Source organism: Dipodomys merriami, unplaced genomic scaffold (genome assembly GCF_024711535.1).
Source record: "Dipodomys merriami isolate MVZ:Mamm:240054 unplaced genomic scaffold, mDipMer1.0.p SCAF_78, whole genome shotgun sequence".
NCBI lineage: Eukaryota > Metazoa > Chordata > Mammalia > Rodentia > Heteromyidae > Dipodomys > Dipodomys merriami.
This window is the reverse complement of record NW_027206379.1, coordinates 5,751,111-5,767,576: the sequence shown is the minus strand read 5'-3', so window position 1 is coordinate 5,767,576 and position 16,466 is coordinate 5,751,111. Positions and strand designations below refer to the sequence as shown.

Sequence of the window (16,466 nt, the reverse complement as noted above, 5' to 3'; positions counted from 1 at the left end):
CCACCTCCAGTGCAGTGGCCTGGTGAGAGCTGGGGGGATACTCCAGGGGGCTGAACAACTGCCCAAGGTGCCTCGAGCTGTGGGGGGCACCCACCCCGCGAGCGGGGCCACCTGCCGGCCCAGGCCTTGAAGCCCACGGCGGACCTCGGCTCCCCGGCACGCCGTTTGGGCCCCGAGCTGAGCAGGGCCCCGGGCAGAGGCCTGTGGTCCAATACCCCACACCTGGCCAGCTCCTTGGCTCAGGTTCAAGGAGGGGACCAGGTGAGGCCCGGTCCTGGTCGGAGCCAGGAAGAAATGTGGGAAGGGGGTGGGGGTGGGGGGGCAGGCTCAGCCCTGTAAGGCCCAGGTGGAGCGCCAGGGACCGGGCCGCAGGGCCAGCCACCGCAGCCACCGGGCCACAGGGCCAGCCACCGCAGCCACCGGGCCACAGGGCCAGCCACCGGGCCGCAGGGCCGGGGCCACAGGGCCAGAGACCGGGCCGCAGGGCCAGCCACCGGGCCGCAGGGCCAGAGACCAGGCCGCAGGGCCAGAGACCGGGCCGCAGGGCCAGCCACCGGGCCGCAGGGCCAGCCACCGGGCCGCAGGGCCAGCCACCGGGCCGCAGGGCCAGCCACCGGGTCGCAGGGCCAGCCACCGGGCCGCAGGGCCAGAGACCGGGCCGCAGGGCCAGAGACCGGGCCGCAGGGCCAGGGCCGCAGGGCCAGCCACAGGGCCGCAGGGCCAGCCACAGGGCCGCAGGGCCAGCCACCGGGCCGCAGGGCCAGCCACCAGGCCGCAGGGCCAGCCACAGGGCCGCAGGGCCAGCCACCAGGCCGCAGGGCCAGCCACAGGGCCGCAGGGCCAGCCACCAGGCCGCAGGGCCGCAGGGCCAGCCACCAGGCCGCAGGGCCGCAGGGCCAGCCACCGGGCCGCAGGGCCAGCCACCGGGCCGCAGGGCCAGCCACCGGGCCGCGGCCATGTCGCGGAGCCCGCCTCGGGGGCGCCTCCAAGCCCGCGTGGGTGCCGTCGGTGCTGGTTTCCTTGCGTCCCGGCGGCCGACGGTGGGAGAGGCGACGGCGGCGGGCGCGCAGACGCAGCAGACCCGAGCCCGCCCGCGGAGGCGTGCGCTGCCGCAGCCGGGGGCGGGGCCCCGAGCGGCGCCCGGGGGCGGGGCCGCGCCTGCGCCGCGCGCTCCGGTTGGGCCGCGCGGGCCCCGCCCCCTCCGGCCCCGCCCCGCCCCTCTACCTCCCCGCCGAGGCCGCGGCTCCGCACAGCGTCTCCGCCTCGGCCGGCGGAGGCCCCGACCGGATCGAGCGGAGCCCGGGCTGGCGCCGAGCGCCGCGCCGCGCCGCGATGTTCCCCCGCGAGGCCAAGTGGAACATTTCCTTCGCGGGCTGCGGCTTCCTCGGCGTCTACCACATCGGGGTGGCGTCCTGCCTGCGCGAGCACGCGCCGTTCCTGGTGGCCAACGCCGCGCACATCTACGGCGCCTCGGCCGGGGCGCTCACGGCCACGGCGCTGGTCACGGGGGCCTGCCTGGGTGAGGCCGGGCCGCCGGGGTCGCGGGGGGCCGGCCGGGGTCGCGGGGACCGGGCGGGGTCGCGGGGACCGGGCGGGGTCGCGGGGTCGCGGGGGCCGGCGGGGTCGCGGGGGCTGCCTGGGTGAGGCCGGGGGCTGCCGGGGTCGTGGGGGCCGGCCGGGGTCGCGGGGACCGGGCGGGGTCGCGGGGGCCGGCGGGGTCGCGGGGGCTTCCGGGGTCGCGGGGGCCGGCGGGGTCGCGGGGGCCGGCGGGGTCGCGGGGGCCGGCGGGGTCGCGGGGGCTGCCGGGGTCGCGGGGGCCGGGCGGGGTCACGGGGGCTGCCGGGGTCGCGGGGGCCGGTGGGGTCGCGGGGACTGCCTGGGTGAGGCCGGGGGCCGGCCGGGGTCGCGGGGGCCGGTGGGGTCGCGGGGGCTGCCGGGGTCGCGGGGGCCGGCGGGGTCGCGGGGGCTGCCGGGGTCGCGGGGGCCGGGCGGGGTCACGGGGGCTGCCGGGGTCGCGGGGGCCGGTGGGGTCGCGGGGGCTGCCTGGGTGAGGCCGGGGGCCGGCCGGGGTCGCGGGGGCCGGCCGGGGTCGCGGGGACCGGGCGGGGTCGCGGGGGCCGGGCGGGGATGCGGGGACCCCCGGGCCCCGCAGGGCCGCCGCGCACTGGGCGCCGTTGGGCTGGGCCCGGCCTGGGGTCCAGGGCCGGGTGCGGGTCCCGGGCGGCCCTGGTTTGTTTTGCCGTCCGGGCTGCCTGGGGATGGGGTGGGGCCGGGTTCTCGGGCTGGACACCGGCAGGTGGAGCGAAGCTATGGTGGGACAGAAGAGGTACGAGGTCGGGGCGGGGCCCTCTCTGTCCCAGTCCCCTTCCCGCCCCTGCCACCGGGTGCCTGGGGCCTGGCGACCTCCTAGGCCAGCTGGGCATGTGGCCAGGCCCTTCCTGAGGCCTCTAAAGGAGCCAGTAAGGGCTCTCTGCCCCCAGCCTGCCCCCCAGCTGACGGCTGCCCCGCCTGCTTCTTGGGTCGGGTGCTTTGGGCTCTGGGTCAATAGTCAGGAGAGCCGGACCCTTGTGGGCTGGGCTGGGCTGTGAGGCACACTTCCGGCTGCCACGTGGGGGTGGTGTTTACAGCACACAGCGTTCTTCCTCCAGAGTCCTGGGAACTCCTGCCCAGCCCCCAGCGCACGGGGCAATCAAGGTGACAAGGTGCCCTGAGGAGCTGGACGCTGACTAGCCCTGAGGGAAAGAGGGGGGCACCTCTGGTTGGGAACGGAGGTGGGCTCTGTGTCGTATCCCCCCCCCCCAACCTCGTGCCAGTGCTGGAGCTTGAGGACCCCAGGGAGCTCTTGCTCAAGGCTGGAGCGCTACCATCTCAGCCTTACCTTCACTTCTAGTTTTTCTGCCAGTTAACTGGACATTTATGCCCACGCTGGCATTGTCCTCTAATAGGTGTGCTGGGATGCTTGTCCATGGCTGCAGGGGGACAGTGTTAGCCTCCAGGAGGCAGGCCCCTGCTCTCTCAGGCTGTGACCCCTGCCCTGGGCTGGGTTTTGTGGGTCTAGAGCAGGCCAAGTGGGTGAAGGCTGAGGCTGGCCGGAGCTGGGCCTCCGCACCTTCCTCTGCTGGGCGTCCTGCCACACCGCACGAAGCCTATTGGCTCACTGGGTCAGGCAGTTGGGAAATACCGGGCAGAGGGCAGGTCCCAGTACCTGCTGACCGCCCTGGACCAGGCCCTGCTGTTTGGCGTCCTGAGCCCCTCTACCCAGGTACAGGTCACAGAAGTTTCAACAGTGGTCCAGGCCCCAGGGCTAATGGGGAGAACAGCAGCCTAGCCACAAAGCTATGGGGAAGGGCTAGGAAGGTGGCTCAGTGGTAGAGTGCTTGCCCTTGCATGCATGAGGCCCTGGGTTCGATTCCTCAGCACCACATAAGCAGAAAAAGCTGGAAGTGGTGCTGTGGCTCAAGTGGTAGAGCGCTAGCCTTGAGCTGAAGAGCTGAGGGACAGTGCCCAGGCCCAGAGTTCAGGTACCATGACTGGCAAACAAACAAACAAACAATCAAACAAAAAAAAAGCTATGGGGAAGGAGTCCTGGCCCCTGATCCTGGCCCTGCTGCTCTAGGTGAGGCAGGCGCCAATATCATTGAGGTCTCCAAGGAGGCCCGGAAGCGGTTCCTGGGTCCCCTACATCCTTCCTTCAACCTGGTGAAGACCATCCGAGGCTGCCTGCTGAAGATCCTGCCTGCTGATAGCCACGAGCGAGCCAGTGGACGCCTGGGCATCTCGCTGACCCGTGTTTCAGATGGCGAGAACGTCATCATATCCCAGTTCAACTCCAAGGAGGAGCTGATCCAGGTGAGCTCTGGTGGTTCTGGTGGGCTCTGTTGGTCTCTGGTGGGTTCTGTTGGTCTCTGGTGGGTTCTGGTGGCTCAGGTGGGTTCTAGTGGCTCTGGTGGGTTCTGGTGGCTCTGGTGGGCTCTGTTGGTCTCTGGTGGCTCTGGTGGGCTCTGTTGGTCTCTGGTGGGTTCTGTTGGTCTCTGGTGGGTTCTGTTGGTCTCTGGTGGGTTCTGGTGGTCTCTGGTGGCTCAGGTGGGTTCTAGTGGCTCTGGTGGGTTTTGGTGGCTCTGGTGGGTTCTGTTGGTCTCTGGTGGGTTCTGGTGGTCTCTGGTGGCTCAGGTGGGTTCTAGTGGCTCTGGTGGGTTTTGGTGGCTCTGGTGGGTTCTGTTGGTCTCTGGTGGGTTCTGGTGGTCTCTGGTGGCTCAGGTGGGTTCTAGTGGCTCTGGTGGGTTTTGGTGGCTCTGGTGGGTTCTGTTGGTCTCTGGTGGGTTCTGGTGGTCTCTGGTGGCTCAGGTGGGTTCTAGTGGCTCTGGTGGGTTTTGGTGGCTCTGGTGGGTTCTGGTGGTCTCTGGTGGCTCTGGTGGGCTCTGTTGGTCTCTGGTGGGTTCTGTTGGTCTCTGGTGGGTTCTGGTGGTCTCTGGTGGGTTCTGGTGCTCTCTGGTGGCTCAGGTGGGTTCTAATGGCTCTGGTGGGTTTTGGTGGCTCTGGTGGGTTCTGTTGGTCTCTGGTGGGTTCTGGTGGTCTCTGGTGGCTCAGGTGGGTTCTAGTGGCTCTGGTGGGTTTTGGTGGCTCTGGTGGTCTCTGGTAGTTCTGATGGGCTCCAGTGGCTCAGGTGGGTTCTGGTGGCTCTGGTGGCTTTGGTCGCTCTGATGGTTCTGGTGGGTTTTGGTGGGTTCTGGTGGTCTTTGATGGCTCTGGTGGTCTCTGATGGCTCTGGTAGTTCTGGTGGGTTCTGGTAGGTTCTGGTGGCTCATAGCTCTGGTGGGTCTGGTGGGGTCTGGTGGGCTCTCATGGCTCTGATGGCTCTGGTTTTGGTGGTTCTGGTGGCTCTGGTTAGTTCTGGTGGTTCTGGTGGCTCTGGTGGTTCTGGTGGCTCTGGTGGCTCTGGTGGCTCTCATGGTTCTGGTGGATTTTGAGGGCTCTGGCAGCTCGTGGCTCTGATGGCTCTGGTGGCTCTGATGGCTCTGGTGGCTCTGATGGTTCTGGTGGGTTCTGTGGGCTCTGTGGCTCTCATGGCTCTGGTGGCTCTCATGGCTCTGGTGGCTCTCATGGCTCTGGTGGCTCTGGTGGCTCTCATGGCTCTGGTGGCTCTCATGGTTCTGGTGGCTCTCATGGCTCTGGTGGCTCTCATGGCTCTGGCTCTCATGGCTCTCATGGCTATGGTGGCTCTGATGGTTCTGGTGGGTTCTGTGGGCTCTGGTGGCTCTGATGGCTCTAATGGTTCTGGTGGATTCTGGTGGTTCTTATGGCTCTGGTGGCTCTCATGGCTCTGGTGGCTCTGATGGTTCTGGTGGCTCATAGCTCTGGTGGGTCTGGTGGGGTCTGGTGGGCTCTCATGGCTCTGATGGCTCTGGTTTTGGTGGTTCTGGTGGCTCTGGTTAGTTCTGGTGGTTCTGGTGGCTCTGATGGTTCTGGTGGATTTTGAGGGCTCTGGCAGCTCTCGTGGCTCTGATAGCTCTGGTGGCTCTGATGGCTCTGATGGTTCTGGTGGCTCTCATGGCTCTGATGGCTCTCATGGCTCTGGTGGCTCTCATGGCTCTGGTGGCTCTCATGGCTCTGATGGCTCTCATGGCTCTGATGGTTCTGGTGACTCTCATGGTTCTGGTGGCTCTCATGGTTCTGGTGGCTCTGGTGGCTCTGGTGGTTCTGGTGGCTCTCATGGTTCTGGTGGCTCTCATGGCTATGGTGGTTCTGGTGGCTCTCATGGCTCTGGTGGCTCTCATGGCTCTGGTGGCTCTCATGGCTCTGGTGGCTCTCATGGTTCTGGTGGCTCTCATGGCTCTGATGGTTCTGGTGACTCTCATGGTTCTGGTGGCTCTCATGGTTCTGGTGGCTCTGGTGGCTCTGGTGGTTCTGGTGGCTCTCATGGTTCTGGTGGCTCTCATGGCTATGGTGGCTCTCATGGCTATGGTGGCTCTGATGGTTCTGGTGGCTCTGGTGGTTCTGGTGGCTCTGGTGGTTCTGGTGGTTCTGGTGGCTCTGGTGGCTCTGATGGTTCTGGTGGCTCTGATGGTTCTGGTGGGCTCTGGTGGCTCTCATGGCTATGGTCGTTCTGGTGGCTCTCATGGCTATGGTGGCTCTGATGGTTCTGGTGGGTTCTGGTGGCTCTGTGGCTCTCATGGCTCTAATGGTTCTGGTGGCTCTGATGGTTCTGGTGGGTTCTGTGGGCTCTGGTGGCTCTGATGGCTCTGGGGCTGTGAGGCCCAATGTAACCCTAGACCTTTGCTCACCACCCTCCTGCTTTGCCCTTGCAGGCCAATGTCTGCAGCACTTTCATCCCCGTGTACTGTGGCCTCATCCCTCCCTCCCTCCAAGGGGTGGTGAGTATCCTGCTGGGCTGTGCTGGGCGGTGCCCTGTGTGAGCCACCAGATCTGCTGGCACGGGACGGCCGTGGACCCCCCTGCTCCAGCCCTCACTCTGCCACTGCCTCTTGCTTCACTTCCTATTACTCAAGAGGCAGAGTGGCTCTGGGGATGTGCAGTTGCCATTGCCGTCCCCCATGCCACTGATGGAGTGCCCAGTACCTAGTGGGCAAAAGGCCCAAGTACAGCGGCCCCCGGCGTGGAGACAGCACAGCCCTGCAGGCCCTGACCATGCGCCTGTGTGTGCAGCGCTACGTGGACGGCGGCATCTCAGACAACCTGCCACTTTACGAGCTCAAGAACACCATCACCGTGTCCCCCTTCTCGGGTGAGAGTGACATCTGCCCACAGGACAGCTCCACAAACATCCACGAGCTCCGGGTCACTAACACCAGCATCCAGTTCAACCTGCGCAACCTCTACCGCCTCTCCAAGGCCCTTTTCCCACCTGAGCCCATGGTGAGCCCGCGCAGGGCTGTGGGCTCTACAGCCCGTTTGCACTCAGCACTGGGGAGAAAGCTCGCACAGAAACGTCTTCTGAGAGCCCAGGTTGGGGCGGGGTGGTCTAGCCTCTTCCGAGGGCCGGGGTAGCCATGGCCTGCACGTCCTCTCCCAGGGAGGCAGCCTGTCCGTCCAGGGTCTAGCGTGGATGTTGTGCTGGACCAGGGCTGTGGTGGCTGCAGAGCGGGCGGGGTGGAGGCGGCTGCTGCGGGATCCAGGGGACCGCAGGGCTCATCTGGTTCCCTCTGCCTTAACGTGCCACAGGTGCTTCGAGAGATGTGTAAGCAGGGCTACCGTGACGGCCTGCGCTTCCTGCGGAGGAACGGTGCGTGGGCAGGCCGGCCGGCCCACCTGTCAAAACGCGGGGTGGCAGAACTGGCGCTGGGCCGTCCCCGCCCCGTGGCCAACCAGAGTGGTTTCCTTCCTCCCCCTCCCCCCTCCAGGTCTTCTGAACCAACCCAACCCCTTGCTGGCGCTGCCCCCCACCCCTCACCATGGCCGTGAGGAAGAAGAAGCTGAGGAGGCTGAAGTGGCTGAAGAGAGGGTCCACCTAGAGGGCCACTCGCAGCCCCCCGGGGAGGATCACATTCTGGAGCACCTGCCGGCCAGACTCAACGAGGGTGAGCCACACGGAGGGGAGGAGTGTGGAGGGGGCCGGGCCAGGGGAGAGACGGCCAGCACAGCGGCTGCGGGCTGGCCCCACATCCCCAACCAGCTGCCAACCTCCTGCCCACAGCCCTGCTGGAGGCCTGTGTGGAACCCAAAGACCTGATGACCACACTCTCCAACATGCTGCCCGTGCGTCTGGCCACGGCCATGATGGTGCCCTACACGCTGCCGCTGGAGAGTGCCGTGTCCTTCACCATCCGGTGAGGGTGGGGAGAGCGCCAGGGGAGAAGGGCTGGACCTGAGCAGGGGCTCACTCGGGGACCAGGGCACCCGTGCCTGGGGCCCGGCCAACAGGTGGGCTGCAGCCTCTAAGGGGTGTCTTCCGCCCTATCCTCAGCTTGCTGGAGTGGCTGCCCGACGTTCCAGAAGACATCCGGTGGATGAAGGAGCAGACAGGCAGCATCTGCCAGTACCTGGTGATGCGCGCCAAGAGGAAGCTGGGCAACCACCTGCCCTCCGGGTGAGCCCCCTTGGCCGCGGCGCCCCCCCCAGCCCTGCCCGGCCCCCCCCAACCCTGCCTGCGGCCCCCCCAGCCCTGCCCGGCCCGCGGGCCCCCTCCCCAGCCCTGCCCGGCCCCCCCCCAGCCCTGCCCGCGGGCCCTCCCGAGCCCTGCCCGCGGGCCCCCTCCTCAGCCCTGCCCGGCCCTCCCGAGCCCTGCCCAGCCCTCCCCAGCCCTGCCCGGCCCCCCTCCCCAGCCCTGCCCGCGGGCCCTCCCGAGCCCTGCCCGCGGGCCCTCCCGAGCCCTGCCCGCGGGCCCTCCCCAGCCCTGCCCGGCCCTCCCGAGCTCTGCCCGGCCCCCCGAGCCCTATCCGCGGCCCCCCGAGCCCTATCCGCGGCCCCCCAGCCCTGCCCGGCCCCCCTCCCGAGCCCTGCCCGCGGGCCCTCCCCAGCCCTGCCCGGCCCTCCCGAGCCCTGCCCGCGGGCCCTCCCGAGCTCTGCCCGGCCCCCCAGCCCTGCCCGGCCCCCCCAGCCCTGCCCGCGGGCCCTCCCGAGCCCTGCCCGGCCCCCCCAGTCCTGCCCGCGGGCCCTCCCGAGCCCTGCCCGGCCCCCCCAGCCCTGCCCGCGGGCCCTCCCGAGCCCTGCCCGGCCCCCCCAGCCCTGCCCGCGGGCCCTCCCGAGCCCTGCCCGGCCCCCCCAGCCCTGCCCGCGGGCCCTCCCGAGCCCTGCCCGGCCCCCCGAGCCCTATCCGCGGCCCCCCAGCCCTGCCCGGCCCCCCCAGCCCTGCCCGGCCCCCCCAGCCCTGCCCGCGGGCCCTCCCGAGCCCTGCCCGGCCCCCCCAGCCCTGCCCGCGGGCCCTCCCGAGCCCTGCCCGCGGGCCCTCCCGAGCCCTGCCCGCGGGCCCTCCCGAGCCCTGCCCGGCCCCCCGAGCCCTATCCGCGGCCCCCCAGCCCTGCCCGGCCCTCCCGAGCCCTGCCCGCGGGCCCTCCCGAGCCCTGCCCGGCCCCCCGAGCCCTATCCGCGGCCCCCCAGCCCTGCCCGGCCCCCCGGCCTTACCGTGGCTTCTTGCCCACAGGCTGTCCCAGCAGGGGGAGCTGCGCCGAGCTCAGTCGCTGCCCTCCGTGCCGCTGTCTTGTGCTACATACAGTGAGGCGCTACCCACCTGGGTGCGCAACAACCTCTCACTGGGGGATGCGCTGGCCAGGTGGGAGGAGTGCCAGCGCCAGCTGCTGCTGGGGCTCTTCTGCACCAATGTGGCCTTCCCACCGGATGCCCTGCGCATGCGCGAGCCTGCTGGGCCCGCCCCTCCGGATGCCCTGCGCATGCGCGAGCCTGCTGGGCCCGCCTCTCCGGATCCTGCGCCTGCGCAGCACCCACCCAGCCTGCCCCCTTGCTGATCACCCTGCTCCTCTGGCCCTCTCCAGCCCAGCCCCAGACTGCTGACCAAGACCCCACTCCATACTTCCGCTACTCAACGTGGAGTGAGGAGGTAGCTCTCTCACAACTGCAAAAAGGGGGCTTTGCTGCGAACCCCTTTTCACCAACCACTCACTGGTCACACTGAGTGGGAGCCGGTGGGGCGGCCTCCACTGGGGCCACAGGGCCTGCCCTCACCCGTGCCTTAGTCGCCCATCCACCCTTTCTCAGTGCAGTTACTCTTGAGAACTTCACGTCTCCTCATTTTCCTCTGCTCCTCCTTCCCATTTTCATATTTTACTAAAGAGTGTGTGAGATTTTATTTATTTTTGCCAAAGTAGATGTAATAAACACCACAGCTTAGCCTCTGTCTTCTTTTCTTTCTTTTTTCCAGTCCTGGGGCTTGATCTTAAGATCTTGGTACTGTCCCTGAGCTTCTTTTGCTCAAGGCTAGCACTCTACCACTTGAGCCACAACGCCACTTCCAGCATTTTCTGTGTATGTGGTGCTGAGGAATTGAACCCAGGGCTTTATGCATGCTAGGCAAGCACTCTACCACTGAGCCACATTCCCAGCCTACCTTTTTCATTTCTTTTTCTTGTTTGCTTTTTGCTTTTTTTTTTTTTTTTGTCGGTCCTGGAGCCTGAACTTGGCCTGGACGCTGTCCCTTAGCTCTTCAGCTCAAGGCGAGCGCTCTACCACTTGAACCACAGTGTCACTTCCAGTTTTCTAGTGGTTTATTGGAGATAAGAATCTCACAGTTTCCTGGCTGGGCTGGCTTTGGACCGTGATCCTCAGATCTCAGCCTCTGAGTAGCTAGGATGACAGGCGTGAGCCACTCACACCCAGCATGATAATAAAATTAAAAAACAAAACAAGCCTCTTCTCCCGGCGTGGGTGGCTCGCACCTGTCTTCCTGGCTACTGGGGCTGAGATCTGAGGATCATAGTTCAAAGCCAGCCCAGGCAGGAAAGTCTGTGAGACTTTTTTTTTTTTTTTTTTTTTTTTTGTCGGTTGTGGGGCTTGAACTCTGGGCCTGGGCTCCGTCCCTCAGCTCTTCAGCTCAAGGCAAGCGCTCTACCACTTGAGCTACAGCACCACTTCCGGTTTTCTGGTGATTTATTGGAGATAGGAGTCTCATGGTCTCTCCTGCCCTGGTTGGCTTTGAACCTCCATCCTCAGATCTCAGCCTCCTGAGTAGCTAGGATTACAGGCGTGAGCCACCAGTGCCCGGTTGTCTGTGAGACTCTTATCTCCAATAAACCACCAAAAAACCGGAAGTGGCCTGTAGCTCAAGTGGTAGAGGGCTAGCCTTGAGCTGAAGAGCTAAGGGACAGCACCCAGGCCCAGAGTTCAAGCCCCATGATTGACCAAAAAAAAAAAAAAAAGACTCCTGCTGTGACTGGCTTCAAACCTGGATCTGGAATCACAGCCTCCCAAAGAGCTGGGATTACAGGTGTGAGGGCCCAGCTGGCATCTTCATTTCTACATGTCAACCCCTTCTTTACTTGGGGCTCTGTGGGCAGAGCTGGGGTACCTGTTGACCATTGTCTACAGGGCATCAGGTCTTCCACGATTGCCTTTGGGGCCTGCTAGCTGAAGCCTCACCCCTCTGATCTACACTTCTGCCCCTAACATTCCCCTCAGGGCCAATGGATATGTCTGTCTTGGCTCAAGATCCTTGCTAAATGTAACTAAACTGTTGAGGGACCAGGGTATAGCTAAGTGGTAGAGAACTTGCCCAACATGTCCCAGGCCCTGGATTCCATTCTCAGTGCCCGCTGGGGTGGAGGGCACACAGAACTGTTTACAAACGGGGTTACACCTCCACTCCGACCCTTGCGGAGGGTGCAGCTCCTGGGGGCTTGGAAATGTTGGCCCAATTCTTCCCCAATCATCAGTGAGCCTCAGCGGCCAGGTGCAGGTGCTCTCTTGTGGCCCTGCTCCTATACCTGCCTCCTGCTGGGTGGAGCAGCATCAGGAGGGGTCTGGAGTCATTGCGTAGAGATCCCAGCTGAAAGCCGGCCATGTTCCCTTCCACGAGACGAGGTTTCCTGGAAGTGTCCATGCTGCGGAGGGAGCACTGGAGGGGACAAGGACCCTCGGAGAGAAGGGGGGGCAGAGATGACTGGCTGTGGTCCCCACTCTCAGTACTACCAGCCCAGTGCCGACAGCCCCTCCCAGAAGGTGTGGGGTGCTGTGGTAGCAGCCCCCAGCCAACAATAACGGTTGATCTGGTTGTGAGGCCTGGGATGGGACGGCAGGACTGGGTGAGCCGGCCAGGCAGGTCCCTGGTTCAGGTGCCAGGGGCGGGCCCCCTCTTGGTTTCCAGGTCTTGTCCTGTAGGCCCAGCCTGTGGTTCCACAGCCCTGCCACAGGGCTGCTGCAGGCAGGACAGGCTGCTGGCCCTCCAGGTAGGTGTGGGTCCAGGCGGAGGCTGCCCGGGGGCGGGGCGGGGGGGGAGGGGGAGCTCCGGGCAGTGGACGGTGCTCACTGCCACCTGGAGAGGGCCCCCCCCCCCCGGCGCTGGGGCCGCCCCAGGCTGACCTTCCAGAGGACCCTGGTCAGCCCTGTGCCCCCCTCCACACGGGGTCTTCCTGTCGGCCACTTGAAGCCCTAGGATCAATGCTTGTTTAAAGATCAAGAGACCAAAAATTGGGCAAGTACAGAAAAAGGCTTCCAGACGCCACCCCCACCCCAGCCGGCCCGGCCCGCGGCCACCCGAGTGCCGGCCGCTTCCTGCCCGGCTATTTCCTCCGCAGTTTTGGCGCCCGTGCCTGGCTTCCAGCGATGGGGGGAGGGTGTCTGCACCCCGGATCCTGGCCCGGGAGGGCCCGGGCCGGGGCCGCCACTGCTCGGGGTGGACGCGGGCGGCGGGGTCCGGCGGGGCGGGGCGCCGCGTTTCCGGGAGGAGGGCGCGCACAGGTGCGGCGGAGCAGCTGGCAGGTAGGCGCGGGCGGCCCGGCCCCGCGCACCTCGGAGGGCCGGGCGGGGACGGCGCGGCGCGCACGGCCGGTGGGTCCCGGGGCGCGCGGGCGGCTCGGCCCCCGTCCCCTCCCTCCCCCCGTCCTCCCTGCCGTCGGCGCCGGGGCCCCGCGGCCGTGGAGCCCGGGAGCGGTGGAGGGGAGGCGCGGCGACCGTACCAGGCCCACCCCGGACCGGCGGCCTCCCGCCCAGCCGGAGCCTTCACGGCCCTGCTGTGCTGGGGGACCGACGCCCTTCCCTAGGAAAGTGGGTGGAGGGAGAATGAGCTGCTTGGAAGGACGGACCAACGGCGGAGATTCCCGGATCCCAGGCCCTGTGACTGGAGAGTTTAGGGACACCGGGTCTGGGTCTGGGTGACAGGTGGCCCCGAGGGGAGGGTGGAGCACGGCCGCTGGCCGCGGTGAGGCCTGGGGACGTGAACGGGGAGCAGGGAGCGGGGGAGGGCCGCGGTGGGACCAGGGAGGGTGACCCCGGTGACGGGGTGCTCAGGCCTGGAACCCTGCACCTGCCTCCCCGAGCTGCCCGGTGGGAGAGCAGAGGACGGGAGGGAGGAGTTGACCTGGGCATCACAGACCCCGCAGAGGGCTAAAATCTAGTGGCCAGTGCAGACTGCCAGTGCCGCAAATCTGGGATGCGGTGGGCTCTTCCCCCGCCCTCCTTCACCCCATGACCCCAGGATCTCATCCCAGCGCACCAGTCCCTTTCTGGAGAGACGGCCTTTCTCTGGGGCCCTGTGTCCTCCTAGTCCCAGCATTGGCCTCCTCCCATTCCAGCGACACCCTGGGCCTCCTTGGCAGGGCACCTTCTGCCCCCTGCGGCCGCCGGGCCTTCGCATCACCTGCTGCCAGAGGCCGAGCCAGCGCCCTGCCAGCGCCCGGCCAACTCCCCGTCACACAGCCCCTCCTCCCTGCTCCTGTAACCCCCCTTGCTCCATAGCACCCGGCTGCATCAAGACCCATGGCCAGCCACAGAAAGCCTAGGGCTGGGGAGGCCCCGCCAGCGGAGGAAGGGGAGGAAGGGGCCTCTGCCAGGCTGCCGACGGAGGAGGTGCTGCAGCAGGCCCAAGAGCTCTTCTTGCTGTGCGACAAGGAGGCCAAGGGCTTCATCACCAGGCACGACCTGCAGGTGAGTCCGGGTTTCAGGAGGTACTCGGCCCCCAGCTGGCCCTGGCTGTTCATGATGCCCTCCTCCTGGCCAGGGCCTGCAAAGCGACCTGCCCCTCAGCCCTGAGCAGCTGGAGGCTGTGTTTGAAAGCCTGGACCAGGCTCACACCGGCTTCCTCACGGCCCGGGAGTTCTGCCTGGGCCTGGGTAAGCAGGGGCCCTGCCTGCTATCAGCTACCTGGAGACCAGGGCCTTCCTTCCCTGGCCCACGAGCAGCCCCGTTCCTTCCCGCCAGAGCGCCCTGGTGTGTAGGCAGGGGTCTTCCAGGACCGGCCCCACCCCGCCTGTTGAGCACAGCCTTGGCCTCCTGTCCCCTGCCCACCGGACCCAGACCGAGCTGGGAGCCTGGTGTCACCTCCCATTCCCAGGCCCCTGGAACCAGAATAAGGAAGAAAAACAGGAAACTGGGCCGAGAGAGAGGCCGGGATGTGCGCCGGGAGGAAGGCCGGGGTGGGCGCCCGCAGTCCCACCAACCCCTGCCTCCCACCCCATCCCGCAGGGAAGTTTGTGGGGGTGGAGCCGGCCACGCGCCCCTCTCCGACCCCGGAGGAAACGTTCGAGTGCGGCTGGCCGGATGTGCGGGGCGCCGCGGTCCCTCCGGAGGAGGAGGATGCGGAGAGCGTCTGCCCCGCGCTGGAGCAGCTGGGGGTGGCCCGGGTCCTGGGCGAGTGAGTGGGGCTGGGGCTGCGGCGCGTGTGCGGACCCGGCCCGCGCGCCCGGCGGGAGGGCGGCCGGACAGCGGCCGAGCTGGGGCCCCGCCCGCGCCGGCGGCCGGCTCTGCGGGCCCTGATTTCCCGCAGGATTTGCCTTCCGGGAGGCCGCGGCCGCGGGTGCCGGGCGGGGGCGCTGCGGAGCCCCGGGGCCAGCGCAGCTCCTCGGACGCCGGGCCGGTGGGCAGCGCCCTCCCGAGGGCCGCGCCCGTCCCGCCCGCCAGCCCCGGCCCCCTCTCCGCCCCTCGCCGCAGGCAGCGGGCGGTGCGGGCGCTCTGGGCCCGGCTGCAGCGCGAGCGGCCCGAGCTGCTGGGCGCGCTGGAGGACGTCCTGGTGCGCGCCTCGGCCTGCCTGGAGGCGGCGGCCCGGGAGCGGGACGGCCTGGAGCAGGCGCTGCGGCGGTGAGGGCGGGCCCGGGGCCCGGGGGGCCCGGGGCAGAGCCCGCCTCCCTCCTTCCCACGACGGCGCGCCCGCTCTCCGCAGGCGCGAGAGCGAGCACGAGAGGGAGGTGCGCGGCCTCTACGAGGAGCTGGAGCAGCAGCTCCGGGAGCAGCGCGCGCGGCCGAGCCAGGTGGGCCGCCCGCCCCGGGCCCCGCGCCCCTCCCCGAGCCTGCGCCGTCGGGGCGGGCCGAGGCTCACGAGCCCCGGTGCGTCCCAGAGCCTCCCCCGCGAGGAGCTACGGGGTCGCCTGGAACTGGAGCTGCTGAGCCGCGAGCAGGAGCTGGAGCGCGCGGGCCAGCGGCAGCGGGAGGTGAGCGCCGCGCCGCCCGGCCGACCCCGGCCCCACAGGCCCCGCCCCGCCACGCCCACCCTGGCAGGCCCCGCCCCTGTCAGGCTCGGCCCCACCCCCGGCAGACCCCGGCCCCTCCCCGCCCCATCCCCGACAGGCCCCGCCCCCGCCCCTGCCACGCCCCACCCCGGCAGGCCCCGCCCCCGGCAGGCTCGGCGCGCGCCCACGTCCCCCGGGGGAGCCACGGGCCCTCCTCGCCAGCCTGCACCCCGACGCCCCTAGCTGGAACAGGAGCTGCAGGCTCGCGCCGCGGAGCACCGGGAAGCGCAGGCCCAGCACGGCCAGCTGCTGCGGGCCTACCAGGCGCTGCGCACGCAGCTGGACGGGGCTCAGGAGCGGCTCCGCCGGCTGGAGGGCGACGCGCAGGGCCGCCTGGAGCAAACCCAAAGGTGCGGGGCGGGCGGGGCCGGGCCCCGGCGCGGGGCTGCGAGGGCCGGCGGCTCTCTCTGGGTTCTGTCCCTGAACCCAGCGCTGCCCCGGGGCTGAGGGGCTCGGGTGGAAGGACCTCTGGGGGCTGTGGGGCGTCGTCGGCCTGCATCTGGTCCCCCTTCACCCACAGGGACGTGGTTGCTGTCTCTCGGAACATGCAGAAAGAGAAACTGAGCCTCCTAAGGCAGCTGGAGCTGCTCAGGTGCGGACGGACAGGGCCCAGCGGGGCTTGGGGCTCCGCGCTCCCAAATATCCTGGGCTTCGGCCCCGTTGCAGGAGGAGGTGCTTGCCCGTGTCTGCCCTCCACCGCTCAGGCCCGAGGGCCCACCCCAGATCTCCCACCCCGAGATCTTAGCCCCTCGGCCTTCTCAGCCCTCACACCGCCCTCCACAGGGAGCTGAATACGAGGCTGCGGGATGAGAGAGATGCGTGTGAGGCGGGGCTGCTGGGGAGCAGCCCCAGGAAGGTCCTGGCCACAGCCGGAGCACCCGGGCCCTCCTCCTGCTGCGGCTGCTGCTGCTGCTGCTGCTGCTGCCGCCGCGGCTGGGCTGGGCCCCCCAGACGAGGCTCCGGCCACCTTCCCAGCGCCTGACCATCAGGACACGCGACTCCCGGTGTGTTACCTGGAGGAGCCGCGTCTTGAAGGAGTTTCTGGGATGGGCTCATGCACTCGGGTGCGCTCTACCTGGCTCCCTGCCTGAAGGAAGACAGGGCCTTCTGTCCAATAAAGCCCACCGAAGGCCCTGTCGTTGGCCTTTGCGTGTCTGTGGCCTGCACACGTGGCTCGTGGCTCCGCGCGCTGGGCCGCACATCTGCGGGTGTGATCTCTTAGGGTCTCTGCCGTGCTCTGAGACCTCACCACCCGCCAAAGCTCAAGCTCCAAGCCAGGAATCTGGGTCGCACACCTGTAATCTAGCTCTGCTCAGGAGGCTTAGGTAGGGGATAGCGGTT

General features: G+C 67.9%; 2 protein-coding genes across 8 annotated transcripts; both read left to right on the top strand.

The window, feature by feature from the left end:
* The first annotated feature begins 1,240 nt into the window (after positions 1-1,240).
* Positions 1,241-9,801, top strand: Pnpla2 (patatin like phospholipase domain containing 2). Its single transcript, XM_070009854.1, has 9 exons — positions 1,241-1,519; positions 3,617-3,849; positions 6,306-6,371; positions 6,664-6,873; positions 7,180-7,240; positions 7,359-7,535; positions 7,652-7,784; positions 7,922-8,044; positions 9,098-9,801. Exons 1-9 carry the CDS (start codon positions 1,333-1,335, stop codon positions 9,417-9,419), a joined length of 1,512 nt encoding a protein of 503 aa, XP_069865955.1. The 5' UTR covers positions 1,241-1,332; the 3' UTR covers positions 9,420-9,801.
* A 1,975-nt stretch (positions 9,802-11,776) lies between these two features.
* Positions 11,777-16,291, top strand: Cracr2b (calcium release activated channel regulator 2B). 7 transcript variants are annotated; one of them, XM_070009573.1, is made up of 10 exons: positions 11,777-11,852; positions 13,360-13,548; positions 13,622-13,733; positions 14,086-14,254; positions 14,551-14,697; positions 14,780-14,867; positions 14,955-15,047; positions 15,309-15,475; positions 15,646-15,717; positions 15,909-16,291. In XM_070009573.1, exons 2-10 carry the CDS (start codon positions 13,381-13,383, stop codon positions 16,105-16,107), a joined length of 1,215 nt encoding a protein of 404 aa, XP_069865674.1. In that variant the 5' UTR covers positions 11,777-11,852; positions 13,360-13,380; the 3' UTR covers positions 16,108-16,291. The 7 variants fall into 7 exon arrangements, with proteins under 7 accessions (XP_069865674.1, XP_069865668.1, XP_069865675.1 ...); XM_070009567.1 differs by lacking the exon at positions 11,777-11,852 and adding an exon at positions 11,975-12,097; XM_070009569.1 differs by lacking the exon at positions 11,777-11,852 and adding an exon at positions 12,301-12,384.
* Positions 16,292-16,466: the final 175 nt, after the last annotated feature.

Bases quoted from the DNA above. Each gene is read 5' to 3' on its own strand.
- Pnpla2 (XM_070009854.1), top strand. From the start codon at position 1,333: ATGTTCCCCCGCGAGGCCAAGTGGAACATTTCCTTCGCGGGCTGCGGC. The intron at 7,536-7,651 runs GTGAGCCACACG...TCCTGCCCACAG, and splicing joins GCCGGCCAGACTCAACGAGG to CCCTGCTGGAGGCCTGTGTG. The intron at 7,785-7,921 runs GTGAGGGTGGGG...CCCTATCCTCAG, and splicing joins GCCGTGTCCTTCACCATCCG to CTTGCTGGAGTGGCTGCCCG.
- Cracr2b (XM_070009573.1), top strand. From the start codon at position 13,381: ATGGCCAGCCACAGAAAGCCTAGGGCTGGGGAGGCCCCGCCAGCGGAG. The intron at 15,048-15,308 runs GTGAGCGCCGCG...CGACGCCCCTAG, and splicing joins CGGGCCAGCGGCAGCGGGAG to CTGGAACAGGAGCTGCAGGC. The intron at 15,718-15,908 runs GTGCGGACGGAC...CGCCCTCCACAG, and splicing joins AGGCAGCTGGAGCTGCTCAG to GGAGCTGAATACGAGGCTGC.